General features: G+C 39.9%; 1 protein-coding gene across 5 annotated transcripts in view; it reads right to left on the reverse strand.

Annotated features, from left to right (window-relative positions):
• The window catches only part of LOC127575732 (glutamate receptor 4), a 169,944-nt gene that overhangs the window by 7,387 nt on the left and 143,476 nt on the right, over positions 1-19,081 (reverse strand). For 4 of the 5 annotated variants that reach the window (XM_052025734.1, XM_052025732.1, XM_052025735.1 and 1 more), the window contains 2 exons: positions 5,583-5,781; positions 964-1,211 (listed from right to left, as the gene is read on the reverse strand). In XM_052025734.1, the coding sequence (XP_051881694.1) occupies positions 964-1,211; positions 5,583-5,781 (447 nt within the window). Of the gene's footprint in view, positions 1-963; positions 1,212-1,936; positions 2,013-5,582; positions 5,782-19,081 lie in introns of those variants that run through there. The other variant, XM_052025736.1, reaches the window with a different exon arrangement.

Raw genomic sequence — 19,081 nt, forward strand, 5'->3', positions numbered from 1 at the left:
CATATCTAAACTCAGAAATCAGTTATATCAAATCCATGAGCCAACAATCTCTGTTACAGTCACAATCTACTGCCTTTCCTAATGCACAAACACTGAAGAGGAAACAAACTAATGATGTGAAGCTGTGATTCCTAAGAAACATTGCCAAAGATCTCAGGCATCTGAACAAAACCAGTTATGACAGCAGACTATCTATTTGTGACCGGAGGGTTGCGTAAACACTCTCAACACCTGAACTCATAAAGGATAATTCCGTGATTATGATCACCCAGTGGGTGCTGTACCAGATGGGAATATGGGTTAACAATACAACAGCAGCACTGTAGCTTTTATATCCTGATAGGCATCCACTTTGAATGCAGTTTTTGTTTTGCCCAGAGTATAGAAGCACAAAATAGTATACTACTTACTAGATAAGATTATTTTAAACTGAAGATAAAAATTATTCATCAGTTCTTATGATTGCTGGTCCTATAAAATTAAAAGTTTCATAATACTGCATTTTCTAGAAAATATGTATTAACCACCATAACAGCAGGTACTGCTAAGTATAATAAACCACTTGCAGTATAGCACCTTTACACACTGTAGGTGTTGGATAGGGTACTATATACAAGCTTTTACTTCCTTCTTTCTAAATTTTGGACAACTAGAATGGAAAAGAAAGTTTTGTTGCTGTGTAGTACTTGAGTTCTACATTCGAGTTCACACATGCTTGTGTCATAAAGATAATAAAGTGGATTAGTATTGGTTCCCTCCTCCCAAAGCTTTTAGCACCACTAACAAAAGTACAGGTGATTCTTTTTGTAATAGAGGAACACTCTTTACCTGCGCATTCTTCAAAATGTGAAATGAAATCATGCACATACCATAGTCACACAATCTAAAAAAAATACAAGGGACATCAGGGTAGGTGGAATACTATAACAACACAATGACATATTGTTATACTATCCCACCCACCTTAATGGGGAGTTCTTAGGCGTTGCCACTCCGTATCCTTTGGAATCCAGGTTGCCTCCTACTTTCATCGTGTCACACGGCTTCCTCTGCTCAATGTATTCATTCATTGTGGACTCCAGAAGGAAAGCGAACTTGCCCTTGGATTTACGGACCCGGGCAACACCCTCAGCAGTGGTCTTGGTGAAAACAGAAGGTTCTGCAGATTTCATGTAGGCCCACATTTTCTCATATATTGCTATTTTTGATCTCTGGAAAAGGCAAATTGGAATCAGCGACAACAACCTGGATTTGCATAGTACCATTCACATACTGAACACACCAAGGCACTTAATCAGAGGAGAAATGGATGCTGTACAATAACTGAGGCATTCAGAAGGATGACTGCAAGCGAGGTCAGGGAGAAGGATATGCAGGAGGATCTTAAATGAAGGAGAGAATTATCAAGGAGGAAGGGCTTGGGAAAGAGTTCCAGAGAACAGTCACAGAAGAATGGCCTGCCACTCATGGTGAAGTGTGGGAAACGGGGTTGTACTGGAGACCACGAGGGAGACCATTGGTTTCTAATGGCCAGGTATTTGGTGTCTGGGCAAAGCTGTGGAGTGATTTGTAAACCACAAATATTCTGATGTTACGGGGTGGAAACTGAACCCCTGACACCCATTTAATGGAAAAAATAGGTGTGAAGAGGACCAGTTTTTGCAGCTCAAGTCCTATACCCAAGAGACACCTGTAAGATGATACTGTATTAGGTCAGGCAATTTTTAAGGCACCCTTGACGGTCACTTGAAACAGGAGTTAGGGCTCCTTATTCCTGTTTGGACTCCCTTGCTGACATTAGATACCAAGCTTGTTCTACTCTGGACTCAATTGATAGCTGTTAAGTTTTTAATTTTAAAAATGCCAAAAAATTGATTGCAAGGTCATGCTCCCCTATCTCCCATTGTCTCCCCATCCAAGTATCTTTTCCATTCACCTGCTTGGGACGTGTCTTTAGGCTGCTGAAGTGAGACAAGTGGCCTGATATTCATTTTCTTACATGGGTGAGGTACCTGTGGAAGCACAACAGGTCCAATTAATATTAATGAGGCACAAGGTATAACTTGGCGCTGGTGTCAGGCCTCTTGGTAGTAGCATGAACTCTGAGTGTACATTTTCCCAACCTGAAAACAGGCCTGAAGGAATTTCCAGTTCACTGTGTGAAGGAATCAAGAGCAAATGGAAGCTGGTGAGGATAGGAAGATGTGTTCAAGGCCTTTTGTTGAACAATGAGTTACAGACACATTGGAAGTTGAGACAGAGTGGAGCTTTCAAGGCCAGGAGAAATAAGTAGATCAGTTACATTTAGATTGTGCTAATTTTTGATATTATTTTCAGTTTAACATTTGGTGGAACAGTATTATTAAATTTCATGTTTAAAAAAGTGTTCTTTCTCTACAATTTTGATGTTTTTTTATTACTGAGAGCTTAAATGATGCACCATTGAACTAGTAGCAGAGCATTTGCTGCATGTTCTGTATTTTTGGTTCTAATTGTACGATTAGATCTAAACATCTAAACTGACTCTATTTACAGGTGTTGGAAAGCTCGACAAAGGAATTCGTCTCATTTTTAATTTCTTCTTTCCTTCCCTGAGTGGGAAACTGATGTTAGACAGGATCACTATTTGCCGAGAACCTGTGTTGCAAGCTCCACCCTACTTGCGTCATGTTGTCGTTTAATGGATCAGTTTGCCAAGGCTACCAAATAATGCAGGTCACTCTACAAAGATTGTAATAAAAGCAGAAAATGCCAGAAACACTCAGCAGGTCAGGCAGCATCTGTGGAGAGAGACACAAAGATAATGTTTCATGCTGAAGACACTTCATTGGAACCAGGAAAGTGTGAAATCAAGTTAACTTTAGGTTGCAGAGAGGGTGAGAGAATGATGGACAGGACAAATGGAATAACTCTGATAGACTGAGCCAGGGTTGCCAAGGTGATCCCAATGTTTATGGAGGTATCTGATTAAAAGATTAATGCGGGAAGTTGGAGAAATAGAGGGGGAGAGAGAGGGGGGGAGGGAGAGAGGGAGAAAGAACGCAAAGGGATGTGTTAAAGCTGTGAAATAAAGGTTAGAGCTGTTGCTGAAACCTGAAACAGAAAGGAGAATAGTGGAGATGGTTAACACAGCAGATCTGGCCAATCCCTTCCCACTGACATCCATGACATTTCCCATGTCTTCCGCTTCTTTTACTCTTTCTAGTTTCTTGGTGTCAACTGGTTCAACTTCACCATGGGTTTACAACCCTTCTACACCTCCATTCCATACAAGGAGGTTTGAGGACCCACTGCTTCTTCTTTAAACAGTGGTCCAACCAGTTGCCCTCCATGAACACACTCATTCACCTGGCTAAACTCATTCTCACATTAAAATCTTCTCCTTCAACTCCATTCATTTTCTTCAGATCATAAGTGCAATCGTAGGAACTCACGTGGGCCCAAGTTTTGCCTACATCTTTGTGAGGAACATGGAAAAATCCTTGTTTCTGACTAGGCCCCGACTTCAACTCTTTTTTCTAGTACATTGATGACTTTTGTTGCTGCTTCCTGCATGCATACAGAACTTGATAATTACATTACTTTTGCTGAATTTCCACACTGCTCTGACTTTCATATTGTCCATTTCTGACTCTTCCCTTCCCTTCCTGTATTTCTCTTTCTCCATCTCGGAACAGGTTAACGATCAATGTCCATTACACGTCATGGACTCTTGCAGTTATCTTCACTTTACTTCCTCTCAATCTTCTCCCTGTAAGCATTCTGATCCAATCCCCCCTTTCCTCAGCCTCCATCCTATCTGGACCCATGACAACACTTTCCACACAGGTGTCTCTAAGATGTCTTTCTTTTTTCTTATCAATGAGTTCCCCTCTATCATAATTTACAGAACCCTCATTCATGCATCATCTATTTCCAATCTCTGCTCTCACCTCCTCTCCTTCCATTCAGGACAAGAATAGGGTTCTCCTTGTCCTCGTTTGCCACCCCACCAACCTCTGCAATTTCCAGTACTTTCACCGAGATTCTCCTAGATACAAGACACACCATTCCCTCTCCTTCCCTTTCAGCAAAGGGACCATTCACTTCACGACTCCCTAGACTGCTCTTTAATCTCCACCGACACTCCTCATGATATTCACCTATGCAACCACAGGAGATGCAACACCTGTCCTTCTTTCCTGACCCTTTCCACCATCCAGGGACCCAAACAATCCTTCCAGATGATCGACATGTACTTCTTCCAATCAAGTACGGCTTTCAGTGCTTACAATGTGGTCTCCTCTGCACTGGAGAAACCTGAATGTCAGTTGCCTGTCACTTCAATCCCATCCCATTCTGTCCTATCTCTCTATCACCTACTGCACTGTTCCAGTGAAGCCCAATGCAAGCCTGAGGGACAGTATCACATTTTCTCTCCAGTTTTTGGGACTCAGTATTGAAGTCAACAATTTCAGCTAACCTGCTTTCCTGTTTGTATCAGAACTGGCCAGTTCTACAGATCATCTACCTGTAATATTAACACAGTTTCTTTCTCTCCACGGACACTGCCTGATCTGCTGGGCATTTTCAGCATTCTCCTTTTAGTTTCAGGTTTCAGCAACAACTCTGACCTGCATTTCATGGCTTTAATGTGTCCTTTACTTTGTTTTCTCTCTAACTTCCGCCATTAATCTATTAGGTACACAGTTCTGTAAATATTGGGATCACTTTGTCCTCCCCCATCGGAGATGTTCCCTTTATCCGAACCATCCCTCCCCTACCATCCCTGCAACCTAAAACTAATTTAATTCCTCGCTTGCTAAGTTCTGATGACAAGCTTGCAACCTTAAACGTTAACTCTGTTTCTCTTTCCACAGACAGCATCTGATCCACTGAGTCCTTCTGGCACTTCCTGATTTTATTTCACATTTCCGGCATCTGCACCGTTTTCTGATTTTTGGATGAACTATTTTGTTTCCATTAACTTCAGTAAAATACATTTAGCAGTCCTGAAGAGATCCTTTGCCAGAACATTTATCAGGTAATGAACACGACATGGCGCATGGAAGTGAGCACAAAAGAATGCCAAACAAATCAGAAAGAAATAAGCTATCGAAAAGGACAAACATGCCATGAAACAATGTGTAACAACAATTCCATATGTACGTATCAGTTTGTAAATCAATAGAATCATCATCTTGCTCTGTCAACCGAAACAGTTTTCATCCATTCAAACCTCCTCCTCCTAATTGATAACGACTCCTAACCCATCTATTCAACCTTTCCATAAACTTTCCATAACTTGCAGAATAACCAAATCTTAAAAGTATCCATTCTTTCTCTTTTAGTCAATTCAGGCCTACTGTTCACCAAATACATCAATCCCTCCAACCCTCAGCTGCACAAAAATAACTGTGTGACAGAGAGAAGTTAATCATCTCAGTCTTTTGCTACTATTGTAACTTCCCACTTTCTGCTATTTCATGCCAACTACATATGTATGTCTTTGTATTTGATCTGACTGAATATTGATTTACTTTGCTAATGTAACTCACTGCCATGGGCAATACACTAATCTTGTCAGCCACAGAAAGACTTACTCTGAAAAACTCTTTTGTTGAGCCTGAGTCCAGTGTTCCGTAAGCAATTTCAGTTTGTTTTGAGAGATCTTCAGCACTTTCTATGGGTGACACCATGCGCTCTACAGTCAAGAAAGCAGCAAGGTTGGCCGTGTAGGAGGAAATTATAATCAGAGTGAAGAACCACCATACCCCTCCGACAATGCGTCCAGACAGTGATCTAAATATTTAAAGAAATATACATCTTTTAAATAATATTCTGTACAATAAGAATGGCATAACTAATTCAACAAATTACAGTACTCTATCAACTGTCACAAGTTGAAATATATTTTATCTTCCTACACTGGAAACATTTCAAATTCAAATCTACTTAACAAACCTTTATTTAAAAAGCTTCAGCTTTCTTAACTGACCCAAGGGCAGTAGCTTTGAAAAAAAATACATGTTTACAGGACCAGTGATAAGTGTAGTCTGGAGCTGGCTGGGATGAACATGCTGTCTTCTGTTGGGATCACGTGAGGAGTCAGAAATAGTGAAGTCATGCAATTTCCCTTCCATTTACTCTAATGGAAAGCAGCACTCCATCAGGTACAGGTGCATTGCTTCCAGTCCCTGGGCTTTCTTTTTATTGGTTGCCGGTCCTCTCAATATAAAGGGATCATAATTTAACTTGCCATGGTACATCTTTATAGAAACACTTTCATTCAACTTATGGACATTTTTGCAGTTTTCAAAATAATAATATACAAAAATAAGTGGAATAAAATTAGCTTGTATTTTACAAAAAGCACTTTTGGGATCTGATTTACATTTTGGAAGTATACAGATATTTCACTTTAAGATCAATCGGGAACAATGCTATGTAGAGTGTCTGGGAAGCAAACATCAAATGACTCTTCAAGCAAGTTTTCATGGTGGTTTCAAGATGCATGGAGGGACATCATTTTGTGCAAACAGCTCCTGGGAGGAAAAACAGTGGAAACCGGAGAGTAAAACCTGCTGCTCTTTATCAAAATGCTTAATTTTTCTTGGATACTATGCATGTTGCTTGTTTTTACGCTACACCTGAAATAATAGTATCAATGTTGAAAAAAAATTACACATCCTCAAAATTCATTGATCCTCATGCAGCTGAAAACATTGGATTGGAAAATTATGTAGACTTGAATTTTCACCCTGCCTTTGGTCATTAAAAAAGATGGCAGACTTTGTTATAACCTGCAGCACATTAACACAGTGATTCAACAAATGTGGTCCATGTATACACAGAGAAAGTCACACTTAAAGCTGCAGTGTTCTTTACAGTAGATGTTTTTGAGGTTGCTAAATCCTGAGATTGTTAACTCAATTTTAGAAGTATTTACTTTAAATATGTGTCTAGAGTTAGAATTTATAGAAAATTATTTACTTGACTTCTTTATAAAATGATGTTTCTCAGAGAGAAGCTAATTTTATGAAAAAATTCTTTGTCAGCCATATATAATAACTTCACAGAAATTATTTCCCAGACTACCAAACTAAATTCAAGCAACAAACTGGATAATAAGAAATGAATCATTTAACAAGGCACAGTTATCTGCACATATGTCTACTGAGATAAGTAAGTAAATGAACAGGACACTGCTGCTTTAAAATGTGACTCTCTTGACAACACAGCGTTAAAGGATTAACCAGACACTTTGATGATAATTACTTGGTTGCTAAAAGGAGGAAAATTAAACTGTAATGTAAAAAGCACAGCACAACCACAAAAATGGAGAGAGAGAGAGAAAGATAGAAGACAACAAAAAGTAATCATACAAGAAACCAAAACATGAAGATATGGTAAATATTGATTTATTGAGACAATGAATGTACAGAGATACAGAGAACAAAATAACAAACATCAACACATAAAATCACTACATGTCAGCAACATTTCCTTAGAAGAAGCACAAGAACATCTTACATATCAGGCAGTTAAAACATTCCTACCATTGTAAATTATTTTCTGATATTTCTAGTATGATCTTTACAAAACAGTGGTTAAGCTTAACACTTTGGTTTTGGCTTCATTTCCTTAACCACCTTGCAATGGAAGCCATTATCATGAACTAAATTAAAGGTCCTTCCTTTCCATGCTGCATTGACTGTACATTTATTATAACTGCATTCATACAGTCAGACAATTAAATAGTAGTACCTTACATATTTCTAAATTGATTTATATCAAGATTATTATGAGTTTTATTTCCTCCTGCTGGTAATTTCAGCTAAAAATGGACATGAATGTAACACAGGGCATATAATACTGGACACACTGCTTTATACTCACCTCTACTTATTGCTAAAAGTATCAGATGGAGAAAATACATCCATTAAAGATAATTTTATTTAATAATCTAATGGTGAGCTTGTAAATTTAAAAGCATGACTGGGAAAGCATGTTTTGCAGTGTAACCAATAAATTGCACTTTCTACTTTCACTGTAACCACAGAGGGTACAGTGTAGAAGTGTTTTCTTCACTGAACTACTAGCAAAGGAACTTTCTCCATGGTCACTCAGTCAAGCAGAGGAAGTTTCAATTAACATCATTTCAATAGATTTATACAGAGTATCAATAAATGTACAATTGTAAAATCAACACAATCAGATTTGGGATTCTATGAAATGAAAGTGAGCTGACATATGGTGGAATATTACAGGACTTGTGACCTAACAATGATCCATACGTTTGGCTTGTAGCAGCTAATATAGCTCCAAATGTACTGTCCCCAAAATGCATGGACTTCCTAGGAAATACTGAAGGCTTTCCTTAAGGTGAGCTCAGGTTAGACACCTACAGTGAGGGTTGAGCTAAAATGTCATCTGCTTACTGTGTTGCTGTAAGTAATATGTGCTAACAAAATGTCAAATACATATAACAACGACCTGACCTTGGAAAAAAAAGTTACTTTGCACTTCCTACTTTTGCTCATAAGCCTCTGTTCCACAGTAATGTTGACTTAGTAAGGAGGCACTTTCATGAGGTTTGCTCCACTTCTTCTACCAAACAATGGCTTTCCTGTGGCTCGCTGCTTAAAATATTTTGGTGAAGGTAATGCCAGTATAGAGTGGATGAACTTGCATCTATGATCTAATTTTTTGTCCTTGTTACAAGACCAGCACAATATTAATGCTATATTTGGCCATGCCTTATGACTAAGTAACTACAAAGGTTAGCATTCACAAAACTGGAAAGAGGAAATTCTTTTACTGTTTGTTTTCATTTTCAGAGATGAAATATATGACTAGAAAGATAAAACAGAAAATTTTGGAAAACAGATTTCGAGCATTTGCAGTCATAGAAAAATAAAACACCTTTCAACTATGCAACAAATTTGCTCAAACTGCATTGGCCTTGACATATGTATGCTTTAAAGGAAACTATTTTCTCCTCTCAAATCCTGAAGGTATTGACTGATACTGTCCTCAGGCAGCATACGTAAGAACTTGCAGTGATCCCAAACTAAAGGGAATAGTAGGTAGTTTGGGTACACCATTTCGCCCCTTTATGCAAACCTGGTCAGTCAGTGCTTACAGGTTATTTGACAATGAAAGGACTGCAGCTGATTCTTACTCAACATTCCATTATGGTTACTTTCTAGTGGGACTGTGAGAACTTAACTCTCCTCAGTACAAAGTTACCAAAATCAATTCCAATATCACCCCCCCCCCCCACCCCACCCCACCCCATACCACCAAGGCAAACATCAGCTCACTTCCTTTCGATTGAGCTAAAACAGATTGAGTACATACTTGGGAAGGAAAGATTTCCAGGGTGTGAGTAGAGAGTAGGGAGTGGAACTAGATAGAGAGTTCACTACATGAACTGGCAAAATAGAATAGCATGGGTTTTATAATTAGGAGGATAGAACTTGTGAATTTCTTCTTAAATTCCACACTGGTACAGTTTACTTATGTATCAGGTTATCATAAAGCTGAGGAGATAGAGCCAGTAAATAGTGGAATAGCCTATTTAGTAATGGGAACTGACCCTTGAGCGCTGATATGAGGGGGCAGAGGGGCAGCAACAATATACATGTCTAAAAGTGGATGGTGCCCCTGAAAAACATGGAGACATGGAGCCCCATCTGATTTTAAAGGTTGGTCATCATATGTATTAATTACCCTAAGCCTAAAAGGTGTGTTGTTCATGTGCCAATTCTGCATAAAGTTACTTTTATGCCATTGTTTCTGGGTGGAATCACACCTGTCAGGAAATTAAACCAGGCATGTCTGTGCACAATTTACTATGTTCCTAGTGTCTCCCACCCAAAGATGCCAATGGTTGCCAACAGTATGTTTCTTGCATTACCAGCAGAAATTAGCTTTTGTAAACAAACTGCACTTTTGCTTATCAGTCACATGGAAACCAGGGGTACATCACACAGGTATCTGCAACAAGGCATCAGCTAAAGGAACAGCACCTGCCCTTTTCAGTTTTCAAGGGTTAGATTATAGAATCTGCATCGGTTATTGTCTCCTCGCTGTTTGCGGCCTTTTTATTCAAATCAGTTCTGAGCTGTGCTTTGCATTCACTGGCCCCTTGGAATCCTGCACTTCATTATGGTGTGGAGTCGATACGTGGCACAGAATCAGGTGTGCCCAACCATCGTGTAGTACGAGTGAGTGGGACCCAGACACACAGTTGATTGTTGTGTGCCCGCTTCTCCACAGCAGCCTTTTCTGCAGCTGTTCTGGCGCTGCCGAGTTAGTTATTCAAACTCTGAGTCACCTTCCAATGGTCAGCACAGCGACGATGCAGCAGCTGTGAGCTCTGCAGGCAGCTCGCAACAGGAACTGCACAAGTTACAAATCATTTGCCTAATTTCATGCATTTTTGCAGGAAATCTGAATGGCCATTAGTGCCTTGTGAGGTAAACATTTAATGCACCAAAAGCAGGTGAAATCCAATTTCTACACAAGAAAATGAGAGCAGGAGTCGGCCACTCAGCCTCTTAAGCCTGCACCACCATTCAATATCATGGCTGATCTGACCCAGGCCTCATCTTCTCTGTGCCTGATCCCCATTGCCATCAATCCCCCAACCTCTAAGTAAAAAGTTATCAACCTCCACTTTAAATGCTTCTAATGAGCTAGCCTCCACGACTCTCTGGGGCAGTGAATTCAGGCTGAGATTTGCCCGAACAGGCTTCTTTTGCTGTAGTAGCATCATTGTTGAGCAGCAACCTTTACATTTATTCAGCTGCTTAAGTTACTTGTAGCAAGAGCTACAGGCAACTCGAAAGCTGGTGAAGATAAAGTGTGGCAGTGGAAACAGTGTGGCATCAGGTCAGTAACCTGTGCTAATTATTATGAAGCAAATTTAAAGAAACAACTACATTTGTGTGTTAAGCGCATTACCATTTAACTGTTTAGGAAAAAAAACAATTTAAAATTTGAGAGAGATTTTGATAAAATAGGGAGAAAATGTTTCCACTAGCGGTAGAGTTAGTAAGCAGACTAAAGAATCAGAGGGGAAATGAAGAAAAACATTTTACACTATCAGCTGTTATGATCTGAGATACATTTTCAGAAGAGATATTGGAAGCAGATTCAACAGGTAACCAGGTAAGTACTTGAAAAGATGGTGGCATGGTGTGCACAGAGGGAGTAGAGGGTTCAGCAAAGGGATTTAAGAATAAGGGCAAGTACTTAGTCACCTGGCAGGTATCCTAGTTTAGTGCAATGCTGCTAAGACCCTATTGTCCCAGACTGTCCAACAGGCAACCCCAGGACAAAGTGATCTATATCTGCACTTGTGCTCTGAAAGGAAAATTGGATGGAAACTGACATCAACCAGTGCAATCTCTGATGTGGAAACTATGTCAGGGTGGCATCGTGATTAATGCCAAGAAGTATCAGTCAAACTTCTGGAGTAATACGGATGATTTGGAAACCGTCATTATCATGTTTTACTTTGGGGGGGGGGGGGGAGAAATAGTTTTTAGGTTAAAAGAACTTAAGCAATTTAATTTCTTGGGTAAACTTTTGAGCACACTTTTTTATTTCTGTGTTTTGCCTTGTTACAATTTAAATTACATAATTCATGTTCTTCATCCTTGCATAGGAAGCAGTCATATGGCTCCTTTAATCTTGTAATTCATCACAAGATTCTTAGCACGAGGGTCATCAGACAAAATCTGGCTCTGAGCCATGTAGTCAGGTATAGGAAAAGGTAATTAAAAACTGGTCAGTGGAGTAACTTAAACCAGAGAGAGTTACCCTATCATACATCATGAACTGATTTTCAGGCAAAGCACTGCTTGGGATTGGGGGCCAGAACCACATTAGTGAGTAGCATTGCCTTTAACCAAAAAGCATGGAGATGATAACCTAAATGCAAAAACAGAATTTTATACCTGTATTTTAAAGAGCGAATAAAAGCTATCAAATGATATGTGATAGCATTACGTGCTTGCAGCTGGCTGGTTCCCATTTTACATTCTGAGTAATTGACCTGGGATTTGTGCCTTACTTTCTAAACTGCGGAAATTTTCCAAGAGGCAGGATGTGGTTTAAAAGAGAACATTACAAATTAAAACTGGATGTTTAGAAGCTATTCTAACAAACACAGTTAATTCTTCAATGGTTTTGTAAATTGGTTTACAAATCAGATAACAAATTAAAATAATGCAGCCTCTTTTCAGATGCCAAGGTTATGAATGCCTCAGCAATTTGGCTTAATCACGTGATTGACTAAATTTTGTCAGAGATGCGACTCTAAGGGAGCACAGATGTGCATTCAATGGAGACTAATACAAAGATGTCTTGCAGCTGCATGCTCTATAATGGGAGCCTGGGCTGACAGCCACATACACAGCTTTGTGTTTTGATTAATGAACAAGTAAGTAACTGATTGTGACATATAATCCTGAATGGCACACATTTTTGTCTTTGTTTCCTTATCTCAAAAAATTATATTCACAATTTAAAGTTGCTAATTACGCAAATCACTTACGGCAAACTTGATTTCTAATGTTATTAACTTTGAAATATATTTTTACAAGTTAGTCTAAAAACTATTGTTGATAGATTATTGAGTGAAGGCTTATAAAATTTCTCTGATTTTAACAGAAGATAAGGAATCAATTTATGTTGTAGAAAGTGGAATTTGATGCAAATGTAAGGTGATTAATTGTATGATATTGTTTATGGTTATTTCCTATCTATTACATTTGTCTATCAGTTTCTCACTCACAGATCTGTTTATCAAATCATTGGTAATACTGCGTAGTAATTGTCTGATGCAGTTTTTTTATGCAGGTTGGGATTAAAGCATGTTGTCATGATTCACCTGAGAGGCTTTCCTTTGCATCTGACACTTCACCCACTCCTGACCCCATTCAGTATAAGTAAGGAGGTATTCCACTCTCCAATACTTACATCCCTCGCCTACAGAAAACACGTGATGAAAACATTCTGGCATGAAATATCCTCATTCAGGGTTCGAGTGCTCAGCTGGCATAATAGAGGATAAAGGCTTCTAGCATGCAGTGAGCGGCTTACTGGAAAATGTCAGGAGGCACCATCCATGACTTCCCGCCTATTGAAATGAATGGGTCGGCAATCCTGCTCATTTTCCAATAAGCACCTGCTATATATCATGCGACTTACACTCAGAAATACATGGCCATTAAGCACCATGAAATTATTTTAAATTTTCAGAAGACACTAGTTGATATTTAATACAAGCATACAACATTTTGTGTGCTATTAAAGTATGTTTTACAATGGCCCAGGACACATTTTCAGCCTATGCCTTTGACTATAATTTAAAGTTTCAAAATAACTTTCAAAATAACAATCTGGTTTAGAAAAGTACTAGAACAGGATTCTGAGAAAAGGCTTTAAATGTATAAACTTTAGCAACTACTGCAGATGTTTCATATTCCGAAAAACTAAATTTGCACATACCAGTATTCAGAAAAGCTCAAAATGTCTTCAGTGTAGTTATGCAAGTAAAGTGTCTTTATCGCGTAGACAAATAAAATAGAAACAGTAAACAGTACTTCCAGGAATTTTTCAACAGGATTGAAAATTCATTGTTTTACCCTTTATGGGGATCCAATTAAAAAATAATTCTGTACTTATGAAAAACAAATGTGCTAAGTTTGATTACTGATAGCTCATTCAGGTCTGTGAACTAAATAACAAAGTCATTTCCAACTCTGTGGTGAGGTTGGTAACCAGACCAGCACAGGAGGAGGCCATGCAGCACATTATGTACATGCCAGCCAAAGATACCATTTTGGTTAATCCCCTCCCACTTCTTGGTTCACAGTCTTGTAACCTTGTCTCTTCAAATGCTCCACCAGATACTTTTTGAATGTGGTGAGAGCCTCCACCACCCCCTTGGGCAGTGAGTTCCACACCACAACTACATGTTGAATGAAAATGTTTTTTCTTCAGTTCTGCTCTAATCCTTCTATGAATTAATTTAAGTCAACATCATCCAGCCATTACTCTTTCTGCAAAAGAAAATGGGTCCTTTGTGTTAACCTACACACCTCAATTAAATCTCTCCAGCATTTCTTTTGTTTCAAAGAAAATACCTGCAGCCTAGCTGGTCTCTCTGCAATGGCATTTCTGTAGCCCGATATACCCCTGTAAATCTCCCCTGCAATGTCTCTAGTGCAATCACAACCTTTGTATACCATAATGACTAGAACTGCACACAGTATTCTTGCTGATGTCTTGTACGTCTCCAGGAACAGCACCTCATCTTCTGACAAGGCAATCACAGCCTTCCAGACCCAACATCAATCTTAGCAATTTCAGATAGAGTCAAAGAGTTGGACAGCACAGAAATAGGCTCTTCGATCTATCACATCCTTGCCATCCTTGTTTGCCCATCTACACTAATCCCATTTGCCTGCACTAGGTCTGTATCCTTCTATGCCTTGCCCACTTACGTACCTATCTCAACATCTCTTAGACCTAGTGATTGTATCTGGCTCCACCACCTCCTCTGGCAGTGAGTTTCAGATATCAACCACACTCTTTCCCTTCAAATCCCCTTTAAAACTCCTTCCTCTTACCTTAAACCTTGCTTTTGACACCATGGAAAAAGATTCCAACTATCTACCCTATCTACATGTGTTATAATTTTATACATCTCTATTGGGTCATCCCTCAGCCTCCTTCGGTCCAGAGGTAAGAGGAAACCCAGCCTATCTCACCTCTCCCCATAACTAAAGTCCTCCAATCTACGCAGTATCCTGGAGAATCTCCTTTGCAATCTCTCCAGCGCAACCACATCCTTCCTATAATGTGACGATCAGAACTGCACACAATTCTCCAAACATTGTCTAACCAACGTTTTGTAGGGTTGCAACACAATGTCCCAACTTTTATATTCTATGCCCCGATTTATGAAGGCAAGCATGCCATATTGTCTTCTTCACCACCCTATCTACCTGTGTGGCCACCTTCAGGGATCTATGGACTTGATCCCCAAAGTCGCTCTATTCATTAACATTCCTTAATGTTCTACCATTTACCGTATACAACTGAGGATATCCTCCCTAAGTACTGCCATTATGTTCTCCATAGTTAGTGCTGTGACTACTCTTCCTCTTTTGCATTCCCCTCTGTTCACGTCTGAAACTTCTATACCCCAGAACATTAAGCTGCCCTTCCTTCAACCACGTTTCTGTGATTGCAACAGCATTTCATTCCTAGTGCTGATCCATGCTCACAGCTCATCTGACTTACCTGTGAGGCTCCTTGCATTAAAGTAAATGCAGTTGAGCCTGCGAGCCCTCCCATGCTCCCTCACCTGCCTCTGACTGCTTTGCCCACTGGACTTGCATGATTTCCTTTCCGCTCTCCTGCTTCACTGCTACTATGTTTCTTAACCTCCCACCCGCCAAATTAGTTTAAACCTTCCCAAGTAGAATCAGCAAACCTTCCTGCTAGGAGGTTGATCCCCTTCCAATTTCAGTGCAACCCATCCTTTTTGCCCCAGAACTGATCCCAATACCTAAAGCCCTCTCTCCTGCACCAGCTCTTTAGCACAGGTTCATTCATCCTATCCTCCTATTTTTTACCTTCACTGGTATGTGGCACAGGGAGTAATCCTGAGATTATGACCCTAGAGGTCAGCAATTCAATTACAGATTTCTAGAATCACAGCTTCTACTTCCAGGTATTTTAGATAATCATTGACCCACTATCACCTCCTCCTGACTGACTTTTTGTTCACTTGGTTGTCCATTTATAGCCCTCTTTCACCTTGCACTGTTACTGTTAAGTTATTTCATCCCTCTTTTAAATTCAGTTCTCTTCTTCAACCACCATTTTTTTTCCTTTCTAGCTTAAAGCACATTTATAACTAACTTATTCCAGTTTTGATAAATGTTCATTGATCAGAAGCATTAACAGACTTTCTCTTTCCACAGAGGCTGCTTGACCTATTAAGTATTTTCACATTTTGTGTTTTTATTCCTATTTATTAGCAATCTTGCTCTGGGAACCTTACTTGTCCTTCTAGTCTTGCATTTCAACTTTACAGTTACTTTTCATGAGAATCACAAAATGGGTAAAGAGTGAAAGAACTTGCTTATTTATACAGCACCTTATATTCAGAATTTCTTCTGAAGTACATTCACTGTTGGTGCATAGATCAACTTACACTTGGCAAGCTCCTACAAAAGACCACTGATTAAGGTGAAAAGTTTGGCTAGGAAACTTGGGACAACTTCCCTACTCTTCCCTGAGATCTTTCAGCCCACTAGGAGGGATGACAGAACCACAGTTTGACCTCTTATCCAAAAGACAGCACCCCTGTCAAGGTAACATTCCCTCACAAGACAATGCTAGATTAGATGTTAACCTTGTTTTAGTGTTCAAATCCTGGTGAGTAAAATTGTGATCTTCTGCTGTCTCAGAGGTGAAATGCTTTCATGAAGTTGAGGTAACATGATCTCATGCTGAAGCCATTGTTGATCTCCAGTCATTAGGAGATTCACAAGGCCACACACATACAATAAATTAATTTCATCCATTCATATTACTGCATCACTTCCACAAATCTTTGTACAGAACTAGTTAGAGTTTGATATATCATTCTCAAGCACATAAGCTACATTACCAGCACAGGGCATAAGGACATATCAAATAAGTTTAAGTAAACGTATCCATGTTTCTTCTTTGATTGTGCTCTACACTTTTGGCAATCCTGACTATTACTAATTAAAATATCATGCTGCCTTTGCCAGTTTTGTAAATATCAAGTGACTGGTTTATAACTTATTGGTGAGGTGCAGGAAAACAACAGACAGATGGGATTTGTATGACAAATGGTCCACTGCAATAATTTTATGAAAGAAGGTCAATCAAAATGTGTCACGATTCTCTTGTTGCCAGTAACCCACCCCTAATCCTTACGCCTTCTGATCATCAACAATCTGCATGTTAACAACAGTGTTAATAGCAAGTTTGTTCATCACGCAACAAAGGTTTTGGCAGTCACTTCATGCTCTTTCTTGATGGAGTCAGCTCAATGGCAACAATAACTGAACTGCTGTTTGATCACATTAAAGGACTGATCAATCATCACCCTGGTCTGTGCATGAACCTTATTATAATGCTCCTCAGTCCTAATGTATGTCGTGCAGTATTATGATGAGCCAGAGTTGCTATGTGTAGCATCTATTTCCCAGCAGTTATCTATCCAATCTTACATCCTTTTGGAAGAGTGTACAAATGCTGCATCATGACTTTTCCTTAAGAAGAGGCATTGATATATATATAATCCTAAATTAATTGTCAAATGGTATCTGCGGATTAACCAAATGAATGTCTTTTGATTTACGTAAACCATGGCACTGATGGATCACCAAAATAAAATGATACAAGAGGTTATTTAGCTCATTCCTCCCGAGAATGATGATTCACCACTGCAGCACGTAACTTCATTGTGATAACCCTGGGGTTTTTGCCACCATAGCAGGGAGAGCAGGACTATTCCAGGTATTAATCACTCTTTGCCTTTTATCTAAGTCCCTTCATCCTGCAGCTACTGTTTAATGTGAAGTCAGAACTTGTGATTAATCTTTTTCATTCCACCCATCAGTTTCCCTTCTTATTCATTGCTTTTCATTATTTGAAACCTCTGAACTTACTTGATAAATTCTTTAACACCGGGCATCTGCCTAGCAGCCCTTTTTGTGGACTGTATCTAGGGAATGGATTTTCTTGTGTGCTTTAGTGATCGCATATGAATGCAGTCTTCGGTATGAGGCCGAATCAAAGCAGTGATCAGCTCTGGCATATATAATAGAGAAACAAAGGACTGAAGAGCTGGAATCTGGATGAAAAACACTGATGCTGGAGGAACTCACATTCTGTATGCTAGTCACTTATTGATTCCTGCTCTGCAAAGTTTAGGTATTAGCAGAATTGATTCCATTACTTTACAAGATCTCTTTCAAACTGTGCTCTAGTCATTTACACAACAATACTCACAGTCATAGAGAGATACAATACAGAAACAGGCCCTTCAGTCACTGAGTCAATGCTGACAATCAACCATCCATTTACATTCATTTTACCCTAATCCATGAAAAACAAAGGACTGCAAATGCTGGAATCTAGATGAAAAACATTATGATGCTGGAGGAACTCAGCAGGCAAGGCAGCGTCCGTGGAGAAAAGCAGGCGGTCAACATTTCAGGTCTGAACCCTTCTTCAGGACTGAAGATAGGAAAAGGGGAGGCCCAAAATAAAGGAGAGAAAAGCAGAGCAGTGGTAGGTGGACAAAAGAGGGGAGGCGGAGTGGGCACAAGGTGGTGATAGGTAGATACAGGTAGGAGATAATGATAGGCAGGTGCGGCGGAGGAGGGGAGAGCAGATCCACCGGGGGATGGTCAAAGGTAAGGAGGAATGGACCATGAATGTCCAGTCCCTATATACCTCCATTCTCCATCATGACGGCTTCACCGCCCTTCTTTCTTGACCAGACACAGAACCAGTCCCCTTCCACTAACACTCTCCTCCGCCTGGCTGAACTTGTCCTCACTCTAAACAACTTTACTTTCGATTCCTCTCACTTTCTACAGACCAAGGGTGTAGCCATGGGCACTCGCATGAGCCTGCCTCTTCGTCGGCTATGTTGAACAGTCTCTGTTCCAAGCCTACTCCGGCCCCATTCCTCAACTCCTTCTCCACTATATTGATGACCGCATTAGTGCTACCTCTTGCACCCGTGCGGAACTCAACAGTTTCATAAACTTCGCCACAAACTTTCATCCTGCTCTCCAATTCACTTGGACTATCTCTGACACCTCTCTCTCCTCCCTCGATCTTTCCTTCTCCATCTCAGGAGATTCCTTATCCACCGACATCTTCCACAAACCCACTGACACCCACAGCTACCTCGATTACAGCTCCTCCCACCCTGTCCCTTGCAAGGACACAATCCCTTTTTCTCAATTTCTCCGCCTCTGATGCATCTGCTTCCATGATGAGGCTTTCAGCTCCAGGACATCCA

Source organism: Pristis pectinata, chromosome 11 (genome assembly GCF_009764475.1).
Source record: "Pristis pectinata isolate sPriPec2 chromosome 11, sPriPec2.1.pri, whole genome shotgun sequence".
In the NCBI taxonomy this organism is placed as follows: domain Eukaryota; kingdom Metazoa; phylum Chordata; class Chondrichthyes; order Rhinopristiformes; family Pristidae; genus Pristis; species Pristis pectinata.